Source organism: Orbicella faveolata, unplaced genomic scaffold (genome assembly GCF_042242905.1).
Source record: "Orbicella faveolata isolate gen_17 unplaced genomic scaffold, um_ofav_v1 contig_24, whole genome shotgun sequence".
Lineage (NCBI taxonomy): Eukaryota > Metazoa > Cnidaria > Anthozoa > Scleractinia > Merulinidae > Orbicella > Orbicella faveolata.
The window spans coordinates 34,674,805-34,697,353 of record NW_028301552.1 but is presented as its reverse complement, the minus strand read 5'-3'; the positions used below and the strand labels follow the sequence as shown (position 1 = coordinate 34,697,353).

Sequence of the window (22,549 nt, the reverse complement as noted above, 5' to 3'; positions counted from 1 at the left end):
CCCCCCCCCGCCCCCCCCCCCCGAAAAAAAGTCCCTCGGCATTTTCCACTCGCTATCTTACACTGGTCCACAACCAAAGGAGCCGCTAGAAGACGTTACCTAACAAGGCAACCCCGAGAAAGAACGGCATCCGCTACCCCCGCCGCCCCCACTCCCACATTCCCTTACCAGCCCATTTTCCCAAGGGAAAGAATAGCGTTCACAAATAAAGGAGGAGAAGAGTTAGAGGTTACATACAGATTACTGACGAGTCCCAGTCTGTCGATAATTTATTTCATAACCTCTTTCTCTCAAACGCCACTTACTTATGTACAGCATTCCTAACACGATTGCCATAATTAAATATTGTTTATCTTGATTTTGACCGTGTGAAGATCATAAGCAGTAAATTTCAACTAGGTTGCTGGCCATAGCCACAAGCAAACACCACCGACTGAGAATAAATACAGTAAAACAAAAAACAAAAGAAAAGAAAATCGAGAGGCAAACAACCTGTTTAGAACCAAGACTGAAACATCGATTCTCCACACTAGTTGCTATACATGATTTTATTGTTAGTTATGACAATTTGGCAGTGTATCAAGACAACACCTATTCCCGTCACCTGTCTGTTGGGAATAAATTAAGGTTGTAAGGAAATATTACTTAGTGACCATTCTTGGAAATAAAGTTTTCAAGAGCTAGAACCAGTGAATTTTAGATTGTCTTCCTACCAACCAGTAAAACTTCCACCAAAATGTTCTGGATCTCCCCAAAATTGTTCTTTTTTTCACCTTTATTTCTAAGGATATCAGGGATTCCATGTCAGGTTTCTGTTGTAGGATCTATTACAAGCTGTAGCTTTTACTGGCGGGGGTAAAACAGCTACGCTACGCACAGGTGGTTAATCTTGTAAAATTCAGCCTAACGTTTTCTAGTTCCTCGTTCGAAGTCTCTCAATCTTCCCCAGTCTAGCTTAGTGCGCTGTATCTCAGGTTTAAGGCAAGTTTTAAAACGCAGAAAAAGAGTTAGTGTATCGTGAAACAGTTCTTTCAGCAGTTTCTCATGCATAATTTAACTACGATACTTGCAGTTAACCATAGCTGCAAGTTCATACTAAACTGAAACAGACAAACAAACAAAAAAAGAAATGATCATATGAATCAAAACTTGGTATTGACGAAAATAGTCTAATCTATCAGATAACTTTCTAGCTCTTGGTGTCGTAACGGATTCCATAGGGCATCGGCTCGTCAAGATCCCAACGGGGCTCCCCTGGTGGTAACACTCCCCGACCTCCCCCTGTCGTGATCGGATTGCGGTTGAGCAAGCATAGGTGTGCTGCGAGAGATCCTCTCTGACGGCGACAGCTTGGCATGATGGGCTAGGTTGTCACGTGACGACGACCGCTGGAGCCGTGTACCGCTGCCGCCCATCTTTTCCATCAGCTTTTGACCGCGGCTGCTCAGCGTTCTTTTGAGGCGGGAAAACGTTTTCTCGCGTTTTCCGTTCTTCTTGTCGTCGTTTGGATCGTCTTTTTCGGTGTCTATGGACGTTTTGCTGCTGCTTCCGTTCAAGGACGGAGAGGAAGATGCCACACTGCTAGTGGAAAACGAACCTCCAGGGACGTCTTCAGCTAGAAGCTGCGCCACTTTGGTCTGGCGAACAACATCAAGGGCCTTACAAGAGACGCAAAGGTTAACAAGATTAAAGAGGTGATGTTGTTAGGCACCTTTAAATTAAAGAAACGATAATAAAACATAAAAGGATAGAAGAAATCAAAAATAGAAAGCTGGACAATTGCAGAATTGGTCATCGGTGAAAAAAAATGGCAAAAAAACTGTCCGTGCAACAATTAAACTGGAAGAGCAACGCTACACCAGACTGTCCAGTTTTCATCAAGAGGATCTACTGCATGTGAACTAGAATTAAAATCAAACAAAACGTCTAATAATGATTTGAAACTGAAAAAAATACAAGATGAATACTTGGAAACTAAAACAAAATACAACTGGCAAAAACTGAAAAAGCTTCAAACGGATTGCAATCATGACATCATTAATAACAGATACATTACTTGCAAAAAATTTCGGACGATTTTAATTTCGGACAAAAAAGTGTCCGAAAATAAAACCGTCCGAAATTTCTGTGTCCCAGAAATATTTACAGTACAGTATAAAACTTTGAAGTAGCTTCAAAGCTCTTAGTTTCTTTTATGCCGTGCTTTATGGAGCGAACTCTAGTTGAGACACGACTTGACATATGTAACGGCTTGATAGAATTTGTGTTATTTTCTCGTCGGTGTATTCGTAAAACCTCGAGGCTGCAGTAAAACTATCGTTTTCACAGATGTCGTTTTACTCTAATCCGTGTTTTGTAGGTGTAAATTTACTTTAGCTGTGTTTGAGCAAAGTGTCCGAAACTGTTGTCCGAAATATGTCCGAAATGAGAAAAAAAAGTCCCAAAATTAAAGGTCCGAAATTAAACGTCCGAAATTTTTTGCAAGTAATGTAGTTTCTACTCAGTTAGTCCCCAAAACTCACGTTACATACGTTCTGCCGCGACCTCAGCGCACACTCTTCGAGTGTCTCCGCAGCTTCAAACTTGCCCTGCCTGCGGTACAATGCTCCCAGATTCCTGAGGGTAGTGGTGACAGTGGGGCTGTCTACCTTAGCCGCTTTGTGCCAGCCGCCATACTCGCCGTACGGCGCGTTGTCTTTCCCGCGCTTTCCGTCATCCTCGAGAGAAGACTCTGTGCCAGGCCCAAATTCCCGCTCGTGCGCTCGGGTCAGTACCTGGAGAAAATGCGAAAGGAGAGAAAATAAATAAGAATGTAGAGGGAAATGGCCGGTAATTTTTTACGAAGCGGGATGAAAGAAAAGCGACCAACAGAATAGCGCACATTATATGACCACCCCTTCATTTAGGGGTAGCATATTTTGGATCTTTGAATTTCGCAAAATCTCATTAAGGGCCTCTTCATATGAGCCCGGTCAACCGGGCTGGCTTGACTTCCGAGATCTCACCTCGATTCTCACCTGCGTTCGGCAAACGAGAAGCCGGGCTGACCCGGTTACCGAGATCTCGGTAATTAAGATGGAACTTTTTCTAACCGAGCAATCCAGGCCGGGTGACCGGGACGAAACTTTTTTGACAAAATAGCTTCGCTTTCCCATCATAGTGGCCAAAATGGCATAATTTTTGCCTTGTATGTGTTTCCACTTCAGAAGTATGCCAATTAGCTTTATAAGTAAAGGAACAAGAGTCAACAACGCTACGATAATCACGAACGATTCAAGTTTATGTTGCACCATTTTTGTTTTGTTTGTTGAATTTTATCCCAGTCAACCGGGCTAAAATTTCCCATATGAACAGACAAAATTCGTCCCGGTTAGCGGGCTCATATGAAGAGGCACTAAGAGATATCAGGGAATCGTGCTAAGGGTAAGCAATCAACTTGTGTTTAACAAATGCATACCTGCTTATACAGTGTTTCCGCCGCTTTGTATTTTCCTTGCTTCAGATAAGCGGAAGCCTAAGAAAGAAAGAGACAACAAATATCAATATGGAATCCACCAAACAAGAGAAGAATTGAAAACTCGAAGCGGTTTTGCGTTAAGTTCTGAAAATGAGCCATTATGCCCACCAAGTTATTCTTCGTTTTTGCCACGTTCGGATCATCAGGACCAAGCTTGGTTGTGTAAATTTCCAAAGCCCGTTGATAATATTGCTCGACCTGTAAACAAAAACAACAATACGGCAATGGTAAGGAAACAAAAAGAACTTTACACCCTACGGCTGTCACTACACAGCGCAACCAAGAGTAGTTTACTAATCACACAGTGAAAACGTGGTACTTTTTCCAAGTTAAACGTGTAAAACCTTTGCTACTCCATCAAGGGATTTTTTAAAACTATTAGACTTTCTGCGGGATGGTTACTTGGCTCGAAAATTTCGCGCGCAAGTAACAGCTCGCAACCAAAGACACTAAAAGACACTCTTTAGAGCACGGAATTTCTGACGGGCGGAAGAAGAATCTAGGGGTTCAAAAAAGCCCCGTAGCACTAGTGCCAGACAAACTGAAAATTGGTGCTTGAAATAACCCAGGAATGGCGACTACAATAGTACAGAGCAAACTCTTCTGATGTTGGTGAAATTTGCTATGGATGTACTATTGATCGCAAACGTCTGTTGAAATGGCTTCTTTTTTTTCAGGCCTTGCACGCACTGTTGGTTTCAGCCGCGATTTCAAAAAAAACTGATCACGTGACGACGAATTTCATGATCGTGTGATGAGCGAATCTTTCCTCGGGGAAGGTGCTTCACAGTTTGTTTGCAAGTTTCGCACATTCTAGCAAGAATTCAAGATATGCTATAGAGAACGAACAAACGATGCAAAATCCATCGCATGGGCAAGATTTGCCTCGACCTTGATAATTTTGAGCAATTTGCAACAGCTATGCCATAAACTGTAGCCAAGAGATGTTTGTCATCACGTGATCACTTTTTTTGAATCCGCGGCTGAAACCGACGGTGCGTGGAACGGCTTGAAAAAAAGAAGAAGCTATTTCAACAGACGTCTGGGTTCAACAGTAGTTAATAGTAGTTCAGCATGTATACCTCGTCATATTTTCCTTGGTTTTGACATAACAAGGCCAGATTGTTCAGCTGTTTTGCCACATCGGGATGGTCTTTACCCAATACCTGCAAGGAAAGAAGTATCAGAAGAAGTGCGCTTAGAAATATTCTGCAGCAATAATAGGAAAGTTTCCAAGCTCTTTCAAATACAATTTGATTAACAGTAAATTCGTCTGCAAAAGTGCTCGTGCTAAGTGCTCTGTCCAATCAGCACAAACATTCCTTTTTTCAACCAATAAAGGCCAAGAATTCACGTGCTTTTTCCCGCGTTTGGCACGGGTTGCACGCTGTGTTTACTCTGTGCTCTGATTGGTTAATTGCATTTTCTCAATTTGTTGTGATAAGCCAAAGGTGAAGACAGCTTTTAACGTGGTCATTGGACAAACCACTGTAAACAGTTCTTACCTTTTCTCGTATCTCCAAGGCTCTCTTACACAAAGGTTCTGCCTCTTTGTACTTTCCTCTCTTGCCGTAAAGAACTGCTAAATTGTTGAGAGTTGCGGCAACCTAAAACAAATACGACAACAAAGGTTCAGTTCTTTGCTACAACCCAAGAACGGAAAAGGACAAAAACAAAAAAAAGAAAGAGAAAACTGACTTGAACAAGAAAAATCTTGGCAGAAAAAACTTAGAGTTACATGTAAACTGGCTTAAAATACCGTTACTATTCGTTGAAAGGTTGGAGTAGATTTTGGCAAGTTTTAAGTCGCCAAGAAACGATCTCTGAGGCTGTAACGCAACTGATATTTTACCACGCGCATTAAGCTTTTTGATTTCGAAGACGGATAAGCTTTTAGAAGCTTTTAAAATCAAATCCGGCTTTGAACAGCAATATTTATCTTCGCGAAGTAGCAAAAAAACCACATCGCTCGCGATACAAAGTTGAGCTAAATTTCATCTTGTTACAAAGTTGAAAGATCTATTGAAAAAAACTTACCCGACTCTTGGAACGGTCTCAAAGAAAGGGCATTCAACGAGTTGCGGGAAATAAGTAGAAGTTAAAAAAAAAAAAAAACAGAACTATATGTTTTAATATTCAGTTGTCTGCGAAAGTAACAGGTGAATGTCGCCCGTCGTTCAAATCGCAACAGTTTTGGCAATTCTTAGACCTTTTTGAAAAAAATTTCGGTGTTTTTGTAGACTTCCAATGGGTTGAAACTTTATTTTGCCATGAGTTTAGCGGTATTTTAACGTGTCTCAAACCAAAACTATTCAAGCTGATATTTATTGGCTTTCCCAGCATAAAAACAGCGGCCCAAATCATGCACCAGACAAAATAAATATTTGGTCGCCTCAATTCGTCTACAATTTATTTGCTCATTTGTTATGATCAACAGGCATAACTAACAACCTTCTTTTAAAAACAACCGTTACCTAATTCAGTGTCTGTGACATCTTAAAATACTGACAAATTAAAATTACCAACAGAGACGAAGAAGGCTAAAAGATATCGAATATACGTTCGCACAAGATCTTGGAAAACTCCGAGAATAGAGTGTTTATCGAGCGCCAAATGACACCGTTCAATGAAAGACCCTTTGACCTCGCAAACAGAAAATGACGCCACACAGTCGCTCCTTTTATGGACAGTAATATCAGCATGGTATATCAGTTTCAGGTAGAGCTCCCATGGACGGCGATCAACGTTCAAACTCGTCACGTAACAAAAAGATCGCGCGCTTGAACAAAATCTAGCAGAGTTTCTCAATGTTCCACAATGGACACGGATGCTTGGCAAGTTGGTTTTCTGTTCACAGAAAACCGAGAAAATGTTGCAAACCGTGGGCAGGTTTCAGTTTAACGAACATTTAGATAACAAAACAGAACAAAGCTATGATCACCAGAGCGAACGAAAATCGCTTATTAACAACGGCCACGCTTCTAGAATTCAGTTCTTTTTTCGACTATCTTTAACACAGGTAAGGTGAAAAGTACAATGTTTCAAGTACGTTTTGTCAAGAGTGAAACCATGAAAGAGAAGGAGAGTGAAATTGAGGGACAGTCTACAAAACACCAAGTGATTATTGATCAAACAACTCACGGCTGGATGGTCTTCGCCCAATGTTTTTTCACGGATCGTCAGCGCGTCATGTAGCAAGTTAGCAGCCTCTTTATACTTATTCTGATCTCTGTGGAAACAGGTAAGGTGGAGCACAAATGTTAGCGCACTTTTCAACTTGGCGTTTACATAAGAAATCCTACAAATTTTGACACAGCAACGCTGTGTCGACACCGGCTTTCAGCGAACATCTGTTTCTCGATTTCAACGAAACAGAAACGATTTAAAATTTCTGTTTCTCTCGGAAATAACACGCCATAGCACAGATCGAGATATTACCTTTGTAATCCTTAAATCACATTTACATCCGTAAAATATTTGAAGGAAAACTTTCTCATATGACTTTCCACGCGTCTACTCCAAAGGAAATTCGATACAAAATGATTTTCACCATAAGTTAATTTTTAAAAGCGCATTCATTGCACCAAATGGAAATAACAAGCTAACAAATATTTTAATTTTGAGAATGCAATTTTGAAAAAGCTTAATCCATAATACCGATGCAAACAAAAACAGCTTTTAAAAAACCAATTAAACATTTGTATAGTTTCAAATACTACCCCCCTCCCCCCCTGTAGTAAATAATTTGGAAAACAGATTACACAGCTATTTTCCGGCGTAAATGATGCGACGTTTCGTTGCAGCTTATGCTCGCTATACATCGCAAAAATTATCACAACACGTTATTTATTTCTTTTTCAAATGGCGAATTAACATTAGAGAAACAGAGCAGAACACAGTCCATCGAACAATCCCATTTAAAAAAGGCAGACTTCTTGTCTGGCCTTAAATGCATGACGAAAATTCTAGGCGATAAACCCCGATTTAAGCAACTTATCTACCCCCAGAACAGTCTGTTTACTAACTTATTTACAGCCTTTGAATAATAGCTCACGCTTCAACGAATGAAGCAAGTATAAATATTAAGTGTTTGGCGTGAAGTTGACAAAACAATAACCCCACACAAAGACCCTCAATTATATATTCAAACGTTCTTTTTCAAACACAATTGAATAACGGTTCCCTTGTACAAGACTAGTTTCTGCCAAGACTTGCGAGCGACCAAAGAGAAACACGAACAATTGTTCGTCAAAATTGAATAGTTTGCGTTTCAGCTTCGCGTTTTTGCTCAATAGTCGGTTAGATAGAGTTTTGTGTTTATTTAGGTATGAATTTCTAACCTCTTGACCCAAGTTTGACGACAAACAAGTCCTATGGCGCGAATAGCGATAAGAAACAGGATAACAGAAGGGGAGAAAGGTAAGTATAAATCAATCTTTCACGGTGTATACTACAAGCTTGTTGCCTTCAGTCAACTCTTAGAATTCAGCTTCGACAGAAAAATAATTTGTGATCGGTCACCATGTTCAGTAGGTCTTGAAATAATGAATAAATCTTCAGAATTCGAGAGTAACATAAAGGCCATTCATAGAAACGAAGCAAACATTTCGAAAATGTCGGGAAGTTTAACTGTGTTGTATAACTTGCAACTGTAGTTTATAATTTCACGTCACACACCAGACTTGACAAGAGACAACCCTGACTTCCTGCAGGCTAAAGTTTGCATGCTCCTTTTTGTGAAGTATTGGTATGCCAAAAATTCCTAACTTCCTATTTACAAGACAAATATTTCGCAATTTGCCTTCCGAGAGTTTCGCGTATCCTGTTTATGTGGCACGCGTGTGTCATTTGTCAACAAAACTTGTGATGGTTTGGTTTTCAGTTGGTTTCGATATCCTCTAAATTAAGTTTCAATTTCACGAGGGAGCTCAGTGTCTTACATAATTAAGACTAATTATAATTTCTAACTAATTGAAATAACTGAACTGTTCACCTAATTATTCTAAAGGTATTAGGAGAGAAATCACATTGTCTGCAGATGAATTAGTTTTAGTTTAGACGGAGTGTTGCAGAGGCATATCAAAGATTGGCATCCACTTTACAAACTATTCTTTAACAAAGAACACTGCTACAGAAAGTTGTATTTAGCGGCGTCGAAAACAAAGAAATAACACAGAGTTTTTGACATATTTTGCCCGCAGACATCCCAAATAACACGCCCAAGTCTCGATTTTTCTTAATGACACAAGCTTTGACACGAGTATAATTCGAGGACAGTCACCATGTTTGTCTTAATTCCCCAGGGAATAGGTTTCTGTCATTCACTGAACCAAAATGCGAGTTTCAATACTTTTCGAAAAAAAAATATATATATACTAATTCATAATTCATATTCTCATTTATTTTGATAATTCTCGGTTTCAATAACATTCAGAGAGACGTTTGTGAAGCGCGAATTTTACTCAATGTGACCTGGCGAGGCAGCATTCTCAATTGAAGAATGTCTTTGATTGAAGGAGCTCTTTTCTAATGTTTCTAGCTGTGAAGAGCATTTTCGTCCAAGCTGAGTTTCAAAAAGCTTTTAAAAATTGTGAAGTTTGCATTCTGGTTTTATCCTACTCGCAACGAGATCTATTTAACATTCCTCGTTGTTGTTGTTATTTTAATAAACAAACTCCAAATTGTAATGTGTTAAGCAAAAAACGTCATTTTCTTCAAACTTAAAATTTTCCTCAATCTTTCAGAGGCTTCATTTCCTTATATTTTCTAGAAATCAAACTTTTATTTTCAACACAGTCTTGTTTAGACTACAGTATACTACTGCAGAATAGGATCACCTCGAATCGAGCAAAGGCCAACTGTATTCAGAGGTCTAAAGTGTCCGGAACAAAGGGACGCGGCCCGGGCAAATTTACAACTGAAGTGACACTTTAAAGTTGTTACGAGAATTTTGCTCCCATTCTAGCATTTTATACTATGTAAAATTAAGCTGCTTAGTTGAACATGATCTACAAGTGATTCATGCATAAAATGTTGTTTACAAACGTTTATCACCTTCACAATTGTCTCAAGGAAATCACAAGTTATTTACAACCTTCTGTATTAAATTCAGGTTTCCCTATTTTCTTTCATCGCAGCTGTCTCTTAATTTATCTTAGGTTAATTAAATTCCTGTTTTGCTGTTGACGTGGTGTTAGAGAGAAAATGTCAACGGCATCGTTCCGGTTCATGTTAATAAAAAACTTCTTTGTCTGCTTTCACCTTAAGCCAAGCATACAGATGGTGAGAATAAAGAAAATCATTGTTGTACTAACAAAACATCAGAATTAAAAATATTACAAGAAGTAGAAATCAAAAATTCCTGCAAGGAATCGAGTTTCTGTGGAGTGGATAAATTAGCTGATAAAAGTTAAACTTTGTTAACAGATATGAAGCTACCCATGTTCAAATTTTGTTAGCATTTTTACAATACTGTTCGGCCTTGTGTAATCAAACAATAACTTGTACCAGAGGGAACTTTAAAAATATTATAGTTAATCTATCCTATATTAGTGGGCACGACATTTAAAAAAAATAGAACTACAGACTGTTAGTTAAATTTCTATCAAACATCATACTAATCCCTAGAATAATATTATGAACAGTTGTTTAACGGAAATTTAATTTCAATAGTCAGAAAAACATTAATAATCATTCATCTTCTGTGTTTATATTGGACTGAAGTCAAAATAGTCATGTTATTCTTAGAGTAATTATTATAAATAATTTATTAATAATTATTGCTCAAACATTCATTACCAAACTTAAAGTTCCAGAATTTTGCAATCTGAGGTGCCATGGAAAATTTTTAATACCACTTTATTTGGCTGACATTTCTTTCCAAAAGATTTCATTAAGTTCTCTTTGAATTTGTTAATAGAGATAAAGTTCAAACCTACAACGCAGTACATTGTTACAAAAACATATTGCTTTATCAAATCAGTCTTCTTTCAATAAATTTTTTTAAGAAACATGTGGAAAAAATCATGTGTATCTTATCTGTTTAAGATATGATTTTGCTATTGCTATCGCAAGCCGGCTGAAAGATACTTTAAGGTTTGTTTTAGAAAATACACAGCTAAAAGGGAGATGCAATTTTGCTTATTTTTGAATTCCTCCAATATCACTCATGGAGTCAATTCAGAGAGGAAATGTCTGTGGTTAGCTATTTGAATCTTATCTGCATGCCTGATCAACCAATACCTTACTTAACATGTTGCTCTGTCTTCCAATCAGATAATTATTAAACTCTGGCAATAATTACTATTCAGATGTAACCATTTTTGTTTTTTTTGTTTTTTTGGAAAAAGATTACACAGCCTTGTACTACAAGAAAGGAGTGATTTAATCACACACAGGATATCAACTTGTTTTCAACAAATCTCTAAAGAGGGCACTAGCCTGTTATTTCCCATGCAGTAGAAGCTACAGAAATTGTCAACCCATCATAATGTTTACGTTCGTCACTGCTTTTTACTGCTGAAGAATTTTTGGCATGGAATAAAATAGTTTACACAACGTTTAGTCATGCTACACTGTGAAATCTCTCAATTACGGCTTGACGTTTGTTTACATAGACACAGGTATACAGCCTCTTGTGTAGATTAATAAGTCAAGCCAGCTACATGTGAGATAATTTTCACAGTGGGAATATTGCACAGGTTCAAGTAGTATCTACTCAATCAGCTTTTTATTTGTTTTACAACACATCTTCATTACTTCCATTATGCACAATCTAACTAATATTTCCTTACAGGATTTCCTAAACAGGGATGACCCTAGAGGGTAGTGACAGGCAATACCCAACAAACATGTTTTGTTCAAACTGAAAAAATGCTGCTCCCTAGGAATTGAAGATAGGGGCCCTCAAGAGCAGATGCTGAAAACAATTCTACCAAATGTGATTAGGGAAAAAGAAGGAAAATATTTTCTACATTTACATTGGCAAAAGGGGCTTCTCCTTGTTACATAACAATAATATTATTATTCTAACATCCTGTATTGACGAGATTTTGTCAGCATAGTATTTGACCTTGTTTCTAAGAAATTAAAAAAAAAAATTAAAAAAATCAAATTCTTCTGCCACACATGACTACAGAAGCAGCAATGACCCATTTCTTGAACATTCCAAAACACATGCTATTACACTAAATTCCATTAACAGTGAACATCTGTGCTTTGCCAATGTGAACCACGTTTTTAGCTGTTAGCTTAAACTCAAATCTATGGGTTTTTTCTTATTTTTTGAGTAACTGGTGATAACCTAGTGATGATATATATTTTTAAAAAAGAAAACTTCTTAAACAATACCTATAACTTTGTATACTTCTTTCCATTACTCTCAAATTTACTTTTGTTGCAAGTCATATTTAAGGCAAATATCAAATCTAAATGTTTATTTGAAGCTGTATTAATCTTTCTTGTACCACTTCTCCCAGAGATGCAGATGGGAAAGAAAAGACCTGTGCGATGCAACCAAAATGCCGACATAAGTCAACAATGATGGAAAAAAAAATTAAAATGGCAAAAACAAGTGGATTGAATGAACAGGTGAAAAAATTCTCTGCTGGAAGTGAAATGCCTATCGCAAGGTAACATTAATGAAAGACATTCACTCCGACAAATGAAGACATCTAGATGTAATGAAAATGATTTTATGACCAGTACACACAACCAAATGTCTGACATAAGTCAACAATGATACAATTTAAACGATGGCAACAAGTGATTATGAACTTGGAATCGTTGAAAATGATGCAATAAAACATTCAATCAGAATGTTTGACGTACAAAAGTAATGGTAGAAAATTTCAAATGGTGAGGACAAGTGAATTCAGTGAAAATGATTAACATTACATGGAATTCAGCTGTCTGACTTAACAAGTTAATAACACTGATATTCATTCAAACAAAGACAACATGTGAGAGAAAACACTGATTCAATGAAACTACTCTAATTTGAAGGCACATGATAGCAAAATGTCAGATGAAGACTAATGATGACCAAGGCAGATGAATTCATGTAAACTTCAGTGTCAGTAAATAAAGTGGATTTTATGATGCAAATACAGTTGTTTGTGTTGATTTTCATTCCCTGTAATGGCCCAACCTCAGCATCCAAAATCTCATTACCAGTTTCTCGTACATTTTGCAGTTCCAGAAAATATCCATACTCCCCCTAAGAAGGGATTGAAATTCCCTAGGGTTGGGGGGCCCTGTCTATAGACCAAAACATTTAAAGAAATGTATGAGGCTTAATTGGAATTTCAGGAGGAGTGGCAGGGTGGGGTCTTGGAAAAAATCCCTTCCATGGGGGAGGCATGGATATTTTTGGGAACTACACATGTACACACTCAGTATAATTTGGCTCGGGGAAATTTTTTTGTGATGTGATCAGATCCTTATAATTTCCTTAACCTGCCTTACTTGACTGTTACTTAAGACATAGAGAGAAATTAGAAATTCATCAGTAGGGACTGACTGACCACCTTAACTCAAAGGATCAGTTCTCTTCACTGACTACCCAGTTCCTTTACTGCTATGGTATAGTTCTGAGAATTTGGTAATGCATCAACTGAAGACAATTCCCCATAGTTCAGAATTTTGTTAATTCTTGTCACCTGTTCGCTTGACAAAATGTTAACACTGCAAGGAGAAATAAGACATTGATAGCCCCTGGAAGGTTCATGGTTTATGTGAACATGGATTGTGCCATGCATGTGGACAGATGTAGCACAAAGGTTATCTCATGAAAACAACACTGAATTGTTGACCACAACCGAAAACAGTAAACACACACAATGGTGAATGAAAGAAATATTTAACTCCGAAATCATAGCAGCAATAACCCTTACAAATATAATTGATATTATTTTCACTCCTCAAAGAAACCACACAAGAGTCTGGAGTGTAGGCTTATTTCCCTGGAGTTATCATAATGATTGATATATTTTGTAACTTTCCTACCTGTTACAAAATTTTTATAGCATATTACTTTTCTTCTGTCATTACTGGACAACTCTATTTTACAACTGTAACAATCTATGACTGTGTGTAGGATATCCCCAATTACAAAAAATAATCATCTTATGTTACAACTATACCACTGCTAATAAAGCTACTAAGAAAATATATATCTAAAAAATTAACATTTTGTGCATTTCCTTTGCTGCCAGCACGAACTAATAATTTCATCTACTTTTATATCCATTTATATCCAATTTCCAAATTGTTAACTTCTGAAGAGCTCCTTCCTACAAGTTAATAATGGCTTATTTCATGAAACAGAGGTTCCAATCACATTATTTTGGCAATCTAGCTAATATCCGACACAACACTAGGAAAATTCACTCATCATGTAAACAATATAAAGTGTCACAACTGGATTACACAATGGCATGAAACACTGCAGTACGTTTTCAAAGCCAATAATCAATTTGTCATCTTGCATGTGAATCTCAAGATGTCATTTGAGAGCATATATCACAAATCTTTTTGTCGAGTCATTACGACCACCAATGGAATGTATGTAGTCACGTAGTTGTAGATCGCAGTATATTTCCGTCATTATTTTCAAATATCAAAGTTTTGAAGTGCAGTTTGCATGTCTGCCCCATCTAGACAGATACTCTTGAGGCCAGCGAATTCCCTATGTGACCTCGCAAATACTGTCCAACAGTCTCTTCAACAGTGTCCATGTGTACCGTCAACTTGTCGTGTTGCTCAAACATGATGCCAGACACAAGCAACAGCTCGCTGTCTGTCATGCCACTGTCAGCCATTGATGCCTCGGAGCTGGCACCAGACAAAAGTCCAAGGCTCTTTACACTAATCCTGTCCAAGCTGCGGTCGTCTTCAATGACATGCCTCACTGGATGCATGAGGAAATTAACTATGTCCCAAAGGACACACTTAGGGAGATCTACGGCAGGGTGTACTATATTGTATCTGACAAAGGAAATGAAGCCTAAGATACAACATCTCTTGCACTGTATCAGTTATCACCCATCAACTGCTGCAGCAATTGACTATGCACATAACAATTCCAAGCAATTTTTTTCAAAATATTGTTCTTATTGCATTACATACATGTACAGTTATTATTGTTAACAAATTTTTGTACACCTGAAAGGATCCCTCTAGTGCAATGCTGTGAAGGGATTTCCTGGCCGCTTGTAAGTAAGTTAATAACCCTCTCTATGCTACGATACCCCAGCCAAAATTGTTACATGTATACTCTGCAAACAACTGCAGGATGACAAACAAACCAACAAACAAACACAAAGTCCAGAATGGTGCTACGTAAAGAATTTGACACTGCAATAATCACTTGGAACACTATTTAGCCACAAACACCAAAACTGTCCAGAAAATGCCTTTTGTTCAACTTTTAAGCCCTTCATTCCCATCATCGAAATGCTAATTCTCCTCACCTATTCCATGCATTTCTTTTGAATCTGAGTTTGGAGAACTTAGAGGTATAGGTATCTCAAGACCATTTAACATTAAAAAAATTTTTTCCACATCAATTCACAATGCTGTACACTACTGTAAACAATGTCAGTTGTTATGTACGACAAGCTTATCAAATGGACCATAACTTACTGCAAATGAGCCTTCTGTGGAGCAAGGTAAACAAGTAAATGATGAAGCTACTGATAGCACCACATTACCTGTACACAAGAGCAAGGATATTGAGCATTGTAGCAACATCGGGATGATCATGGCCTGATGTCTTCTCCAAATCTTCTAGTGCTTGCTTACAGAGGGGAACTGCCACTTCGTATCGACCCTAACAACAGTATATGAGTCAGTATTTTGTACACCTTTCACTTGACAAGAATAATAATAAACAGTACCACATGAAAGTACTGCTCAGTAGCTTTCATTTGAATGGTCACACACTCTGATTCAAACAAAAGGTTTGAGAATATGCCAAGGAATACCTCTTCAGGAACAGGCAGATAATTTAATCACTGCTATTTGTGACCTTTTCTATCTGTTGGCAATGCAATTAGACAATCCTTTCCTTTAAACATTCAGTTTGCAGCTTGGAAAGTACTCACAAGATTCAGGAGACCGTTAGCATTAACAAATTAAAACACTAGAAAGTCATTTCTGTCTACTTGTTTCTGCCCTATGAGAAAGTCCTATAAAACTGCTTATAAACAACACAAAAAATATGTTAAAAAATTCCTACCTGTGATGCATACTGTATAACTAAATTGTGCAGTGTTCTTAGACGTGCAGGGATTTCATAAACACCTGATGCACTAGCTGAAGTCGCTGATGATGCCTGACTTAGTGTTTCATCTAGGACAAAAAAATATAACAAAAGGTTGCATTACTGTATTTGCAAAATGACATGACATAAAACTTAAGACAATGCACAGCACACCCATGGAAGCATGGTGGCCTTATTGTTAGCATGCTGGACTCTGGGTTAGAGCCCTGGCGGGTCATTGACTACCACTGAATTTAATGCTTGTTGTAACCCTGTGATGGACTAGCATTCATCCAGGGTGGAGTAGAAATACTCCAAGCTGCTTCATTGCTACAAAAACCAGGATAAGCTCGGCTGTATGGGCCATTGGCCTGACGCAGACCTAACCTTTTTTTGGCAGCCCACCTAAATACATGTAGATGTCCTACGATTCAGTGCAAGTACGTTGTAAGTATTTCTCTGGCTGGTCACCAAAATCTTGTCTTAACCAGCCAGTAAATTCCAGTCTCCCTAAAACACTATCCCTAAGTGCATGATTATTACTTATGGATTACTTAGTCCAAATCTCTAGGACAAAATTTCATACCATCAACTTCTGTTTCTTCCTCATCATCATGCGAGAGCATGTCATCAATACTGATGTCATTTTCAATCCCCTCATCCTGTCCAAGAGAAGAGTTCTTTTTATTAAAAAAAGATATTTTTGTAAATTATTCTTACTGTATATTTGAAAAGGCAGTTTGTATACGAAACTGCATGCTTATCAGAGATTTTTGGGCCATTAGCAGACTATTTTAGTCCTACAAATCTTCCAACTGATATCCTAAGAACAAGTACCATACAAACAGCTTTAACTACAACATCAGATATTGACTTTTCACAGGTCACAAAGGTTAAACATCAATATGCTCTCTAATTCACTAAAAATACCAACAGGTTAAATCTTTTGACTCTGTCAAGAAAAAAAGGCTAATTTCTATGATTGTAACCATAAGCTGCCAATCAAGGGTCCTGTGAAAATTTAATTCTTTTCTGAAGTAGAACACTTCTTTCATTTATTTCATTCTAAAACAATTGATCTGCATAATTATGTTTAAAAGCAAGAATCAACAACTAATAAGAGCTTAGTGTTGTCTCTAAAGTTGTTTTAGTATAAATCTACTAGCGTTCTATCATGAATGCCATTCTCTGACTAGCTACGCTACTCATTATCTATTCTGTCATAGATAGTGAGTAGCATGGCAGCATGTGCTGGGGCTGCTTCTTTTTGTTTTCAACGTGTCTTTGATGGGGATTTGGATTGAAGTTTTGAACAACTACTAGATTTATACTAAAACAATCAGATTATTAAGGTTACTTCCCACCTTCGCGGGTGCCCTTCAGGAAAAAATTCGTATGTGCGCCAGTTTCAATAAAACCTAAACAAACTATATATCAGTAGAAAGCTTAATAAATGTAGTTCTTGAGAAAAATATAATTTAAGTGACTTTTTCTTTTGGGAAGTGTCAGCAGCCGGTAAACCGTGAAACGACCGAGGGTTGTTCTCTTGAATTAATCGGGTATTGAATGCCGCGGCACGAGCAAAATGGCTGCACAGTCTTATTCAACAGGCATCAATCAACAAAACGGTGTCAGGCTTTTTCGATATTCTGATTGGTTGCCAAGATATCCTAGTTCAAAGTTGAAGAAGCTAAAAATATACGAGACGCGTTACATAAATGGTCGCCACGGGAAAAATATTTCAAATATGATAATTTCCTGACACCGTTTTGTTTGGTATTATCCGTGAAATGCTTTGGTCAAATTTTACGAAAATCCGTGAAATCTACATACCCTATTAATTCGCTCAAAGTCGGCACATTCTACGAGAAATCAAACGCGAGATTTTTGCTTAAAAAGGTTTGTAAACAACTCGCGCCGCCCCAGGAGATTATGTCGCCTCTTGAAACCGCAAGCCAATGGCGTAACAGGACCTCCTGGCGTCAGCTACAATGGGTTAGAATTTCCCAGGAAAAGTGGCATTACAGTCACGTTTTCGATCTGTTGACCGGCAAGACGAAAGAAAAGCAATCCTGGCAATTGGTAAAGTTGCCAAAGGCAAGGGGAAATCCCGCATCAAGAAACGAAACGCGTCAACCGAAGGAGAATCAATCGAATCGAGCGAGAACATTCGGGCTGCTCTCATATCCGTAATGAGGTCTTTGGAGTAGGATGTGTTTTGTTGATTTATAAATTATTGTAAGTCAAAGGAAAGCACATTTCCAAATCTCTGTCTGACAAAATTTAGGTATGATGGTGACTTAATTCTTTGTAAGAAACCTGGACGCGAGCGTGGAGCGGAGTACTTCTTCAAAGTTTATTCCTTCACTTCCACAAAAACTGCAAGTGACTCCAGCAAGCTGTCGATTGAGCTCGTCCAGATTGACAATACTCTGGTATTTCGTGTCGCTCGTTTGGAATTCTCCATCATCAGTTTCGTCTGATTCTGACGATGAGCATCCGTGGTAAGTTGCATTGTCGAAAGCTTTGATTTTGAAGCAACTTGCTCCAACGGAAGAACCGAGTGAACCAGCTGAATTAGATCGCGCGTGTTCATCGGTCGATGTCGACAAAGGTGCTTGGCCGAACCAAGAGCCTTTGTCGCTTTCTGCGAGGCTTTTTTTCCTTTCTTCCCCAAAACCTTTCCTTTTTCTCTTCTTTGGCCCTGGTGTTTTCGTTGATTTTACCCAAGGACTTCTTTCTGTTTTAGATTTCTCCATGAAACTCGAACGTGCAATGCACAAAGAAAATATGCAAATCACATGAAATAAGAACCCCCTTCCCGCGAAATTTCCTCCGAGATGCCACCTACTTATGAGATTATGACACCTTCATTATTTATTAACTTTTATTGGAAAACAAATTTTGTTAAATAACGTCGGCGAGTTTTAAGATTTTTAAGTTTTTTTTTCTGCAAATGTTAGATAAAATGATAAAAATCAATTTAGGCAAATAAAAGAAAAAATGATTTTTTTCACTCTTGAAGGTGGGAAGTAACCTTAACTTTCAATTTCTATGCATGATAATTGTTATTCTGACAGAAGTCTAAGCATATGTAGGCAGTTTGCTTCTTCTGCAGATCAAAAGTAGACATTATGTGTAGTTTTCTCATTTTCTGCCTACGCAATGAAACCATTTACTGCAACATGAAACTAGGCCTCCTAAAACCATAGTTCATAAATTATGTAAAGTTCTATCTTTTAATATGAAGCAAACAAACTGGAGAATGAGAAACAAAACCCCAAAGTTTAGGTATACAGTGATATTGCACAAGAACAAACAAAATAAAAAGAACAGTGTAACACTTACATGTTTATCCTACGTAAGTAATTCCACATTTGATGAGCACAAAACATGAAAAAATGGAAAAAAATAAACTAAATAAATGAATGAAATTCAGACTGTGAACTTTAGGAAACACTCTGGAGTGGGTGTCATTCAGACAAGGAAGTTCATTTATATGGAAATGAAAGAAAAAAAACACTCACGTCATCATATTTTTTGATAGAGTTCATGAATTCCAGATGTTTCTTCTCTTCCTCCAGCTGGGCAACCTTTTGTTCACTTTCTTGTAGTTTCTGCTGTGTGACTGACAGCTCTTCTCTGAGCCATGCATTCTCCTGACAAAGTCTTCGCACTTGAGCTTTTAATTTCTGTTTCTCGGCCTCGACTGTGCTAAGATGGCTACACAAAGCCATCATGACCTAGCAGGAAATAAAGACACATAGTGTCAGGAAAAATACTCACAATTTATACAACAACTAATAAAATACAGCAAGGGCTGTAATTTAATGACAAGTGAATGTTTTAAAAACCTCAAATAAGTATTAAAAGAATCATACATTAGTAGACTACATAAAACATATGTTATGGTTGTTAGAATCTACATGTACCTGGAATGAGTTTTAAATATGTAGTTTGTGCTGTAATAATCATCCCTAATGGCTGAAACCACATATGGAAGACTTGCTACAGTATTTACAGAGCTAAATTTAGCAGTATTTACCCAAAACTGGAAGACAGTGTCAGAGCATAAGTTAAAATGAACAGAACTACAACTTTGAATAACTTGACTGTCTTTTTTGATTGACTTATTTATACTAATTATGTACAGAAGACAAAATTGTCATTCATCACTTACAAAGAATTTCACCTTAAATAATTGCTTCAGATATGTTCTAGTGACGAAAATTCAGAGCAAGACGGGTTTCTCTACAAGGCCATGGCATGATATGAAATTCCGCATACACTGATTGCTTAATCTTTTGAATCAGTCATAATACTATTTTTAGGATCAAGATAAAATTCCTCAACTCTCAATGTATAAATAAAAGCTGGATATATTGCTTTCACTTTCTAATATGCAAAATGATTTGACTTCCCAGAGATACACTACTGAGGACTTTTATCATGAGAACTCAACAATGACTCACAAACATTGCTTGTAATTTAATGTGTCAAATATTTCAATGCCTTTTGTTGCAATCTTGAAAATTCAGCTATCCATAAAACTGAACATGCTAGAAGAAAGTGAATAATTAAAACTGATTTGTTTCTATACACAATTATTATTATTAACTTTTTTTTTTCACAGGCCAGTCACATTTGTGAAATAGTTGTAGTCTTGACTAATCAAAAAATGCTTATTATAAATATAGTGTGGGCATCTCAAGTAGCATTTTTTGAATGTTTGTGGAAATCAAAAACCTGAGTGTCAGTTTAAGGTTTGTATACTGTAAAACAATGTTCTTTCTAAAACTACTCAGTTAAAGAGTGTTTTGAGTAGTTTATGCCTTTCAATGAGAACAACAAATCACCTTTTACATGGAAAATAAACAAAGAAATAAAATCTAGAAATACTGCATGTAATTTAATAGACAGTGCAATTAGTTACGAATTTTCTCTTTTTTTGTCTGTCTGTGAGAAACTGGAAAAGTGGCTTTACACCAGACAACAATTTCAACATAATTTCATTAACTGTGAAATATTTAAAAAATGAACACATTCAGCAAGAAAGTTAAGGACAGTCAGTGTAAAGACTTTCAATAACATCATGGTAAACTTCCAGAGAAAAATAATACAATTTAGATAAGTAAAGTTAGCTTGTGTCTAACAAGCAATGTAAGAGAGCCCAATGTATAGTCAAAACAACGATCCTTGACAAGAAAGTACTGTAGTTATTTTTCTCTTTACACTTTGGGACACCCATAGTGCAAGTTATTGAGCTAAACTCTTAAATAATTTAAACCAAACACTTAAAGTGCTTGGCATTGTTTGAAATTTCTAATGAGGGCTAATTTCATTTTGGTAGGCAACAAGGGCGAATTCTGACCCGATTTATATTTTTTTCTCGTGTGTTAAATTCAAAACTTGCGACACAGAGCTTTGGATTGTAAATATAATACAAAAGACACGAGTTTTATGTCATTATTTTGCTGTTCTTCCTCAAGTGAAGACAACAAAAAGATGTTTTTATGAACAAATTGCAAATTAAGCATACACGTAAATGGTGAAAGAACCTATAATTTCTTATCCGACATAACTGAACAAGAAACTACAAAAGCAGCAGCACATTGCTTTGGACAGGGATTTCTCGTGACTACATCAATACAGGAAAGATTTTAACACACGATAAGAAATTCACTAAAATATCTGTCACGATCGATGAATTTTTAGCACTGTCAGCGGCAAAGAGAAAAATATCTATATAAATAATTCCCTTTCGTTAAGATGTTGGATGTTAAATTTCCCTTCGTATTTTTACAAGTTGATCTTTACACTTAGGTGGTATAAATTCTTATCTAGGGAGTAATAAATAGGACACGAGCTCTAGCAGTACCCGCCAGCATGGTTGCGTAGCAAAGGTGTACATGTTTTCATCAATTTTTTTTGATTTTAAGCCTTATGAGCTTAGATACACCCATCGTTCAGGGAAAAAACAAACCCCTCTTATAAACACAGTTCTCAGAAGAATACTCACCTGGGCTTCTCCTAATCCCAGTTCAATCTTGTCGATCGATTCCTGAATGATAGAGCCCTTTTCTCGCTCTAACTCGTTCTCTCCATCGCTCTCGTTGTTCGAATTGAGACTATTCAAGATCCCCGAATGTTCATTTTTCAAGGTTTCTAACCCCCGAACAACGTTTTTTGTGTTGTTGATGATTTCATCTTGTGTCCATTTGCGATTATTTCCCTCAAGATTCGTCATGTTCTCTTAGATTCGCCCGACGCAAACCCCGATAGACAGATTTTCAAAATGGCGACCAGTAATGCCGTTGATCTCTATTAGAGACAGTGGTTCCTTTAAGATAACACCAAACAACGGAATCTACGTCCCTGAACGTTTTCTAAATGTTTAAATCCATCTTCTTTATGCTCTCAGGCAATTCAACCCCATGCCAGAAGAAAAATCCACCAAAAACTAGCATCACATTCCTTCTCGTGTTGATTTCGATGGTCGCTAAATTTGCATGATGTTGCTGTGACTGACAACGAGGCAAACACCCTTATTGTTAGGGAGGGGTGGTCCGAAAATTGTGCCTTGAACATATTGAAGATCCATTATTTTTTTTTAGGAGAGCGTTGGGCAATTTCCAAAAATAATTCTTGCACTTTTCTACTATCCAGGTCCTGTGTTTGACTTTAAAAAGAATTCTTGCATAAGCTGTTGCCCACCAAAAAAAATTCATGCTCAACCTGTAGGTGACAAAAAAAAAAAAACCCTGCCCCAG

The 22,549-nt window shown here is 37.4% G+C and overlaps 1 protein-coding gene and 1 long non-coding RNA gene across 4 annotated transcripts; one reads left to right on the top strand and one right to left on the bottom strand.

Moving 5' to 3' along the window:
* Positions 1-251: 251 nt before the first annotated feature.
* LOC110056603 (kinesin light chain-like) lies at positions 252-22,324 on the bottom strand. Of its 3 annotated transcripts, none has more exons than XM_089292831.1 (12): positions 21,799-22,324; positions 19,307-19,522; positions 16,366-16,441; positions 15,756-15,868; positions 15,229-15,347; positions 6,659-6,746; positions 5,023-5,124; positions 4,600-4,683; positions 3,626-3,715; positions 3,458-3,514; positions 2,532-2,774; positions 252-1,658 (listed from the first exon to the last, which is right to left on the bottom strand). In XM_089292831.1, the coding sequence occupies exons 1-12, from the start codon at positions 22,024-22,026 to the stop codon at positions 1,233-1,235; spliced, it is 1,842 nt and encodes a 613-aa protein (XP_089148957.1). In that variant the 5' UTR covers positions 22,027-22,324; the 3' UTR covers positions 252-1,232. The 3 variants fall into 3 exon arrangements, with proteins under 3 accessions (XP_089148957.1, XP_020618775.1, XP_089148958.1); XM_020763116.2 differs by having other exon boundaries at positions 2,523-2,774; positions 21,799-22,323; XM_089292832.1 differs by lacking the exon at positions 21,799-22,324 and adding an exon at positions 19,960-20,083 and having other exon boundaries at positions 2,523-2,774.
* On the top strand, positions 6,646-12,622 carry LOC149111395 (uncharacterized). The gene is made up of 2 exons (XR_016208165.1): positions 6,646-6,758; positions 7,843-12,622. It is a non-coding gene; the product is annotated as an uncharacterized LOC149111395 (long non-coding RNA).
* Positions 22,325-22,549: the final 225 nt, after the last annotated feature.

Excerpts from the sequence above, each read along its gene's own strand:
- LOC110056603 (XM_020763116.2), bottom strand. The coding sequence starts at position 22,026 with ATGACGAATCTTGAGGGAAATAATCGCAAATGGACACAAGATGAAATC. Across the intron at positions 2,775-3,457 it reads CGGAAACACTGTATAAGCAG|GTACTGACCCGAGCGCACGA; the intron begins GTATGCATTTGT and ends CATTTTCTCCAG. Across the intron at positions 1,659-2,522 it reads CGCGGCAGAACGTATGTAAC|GCCCTTGATGTTGTTCGCCA; the intron begins GTGAGTTTTGGG and ends GTCTCTTGTAAG.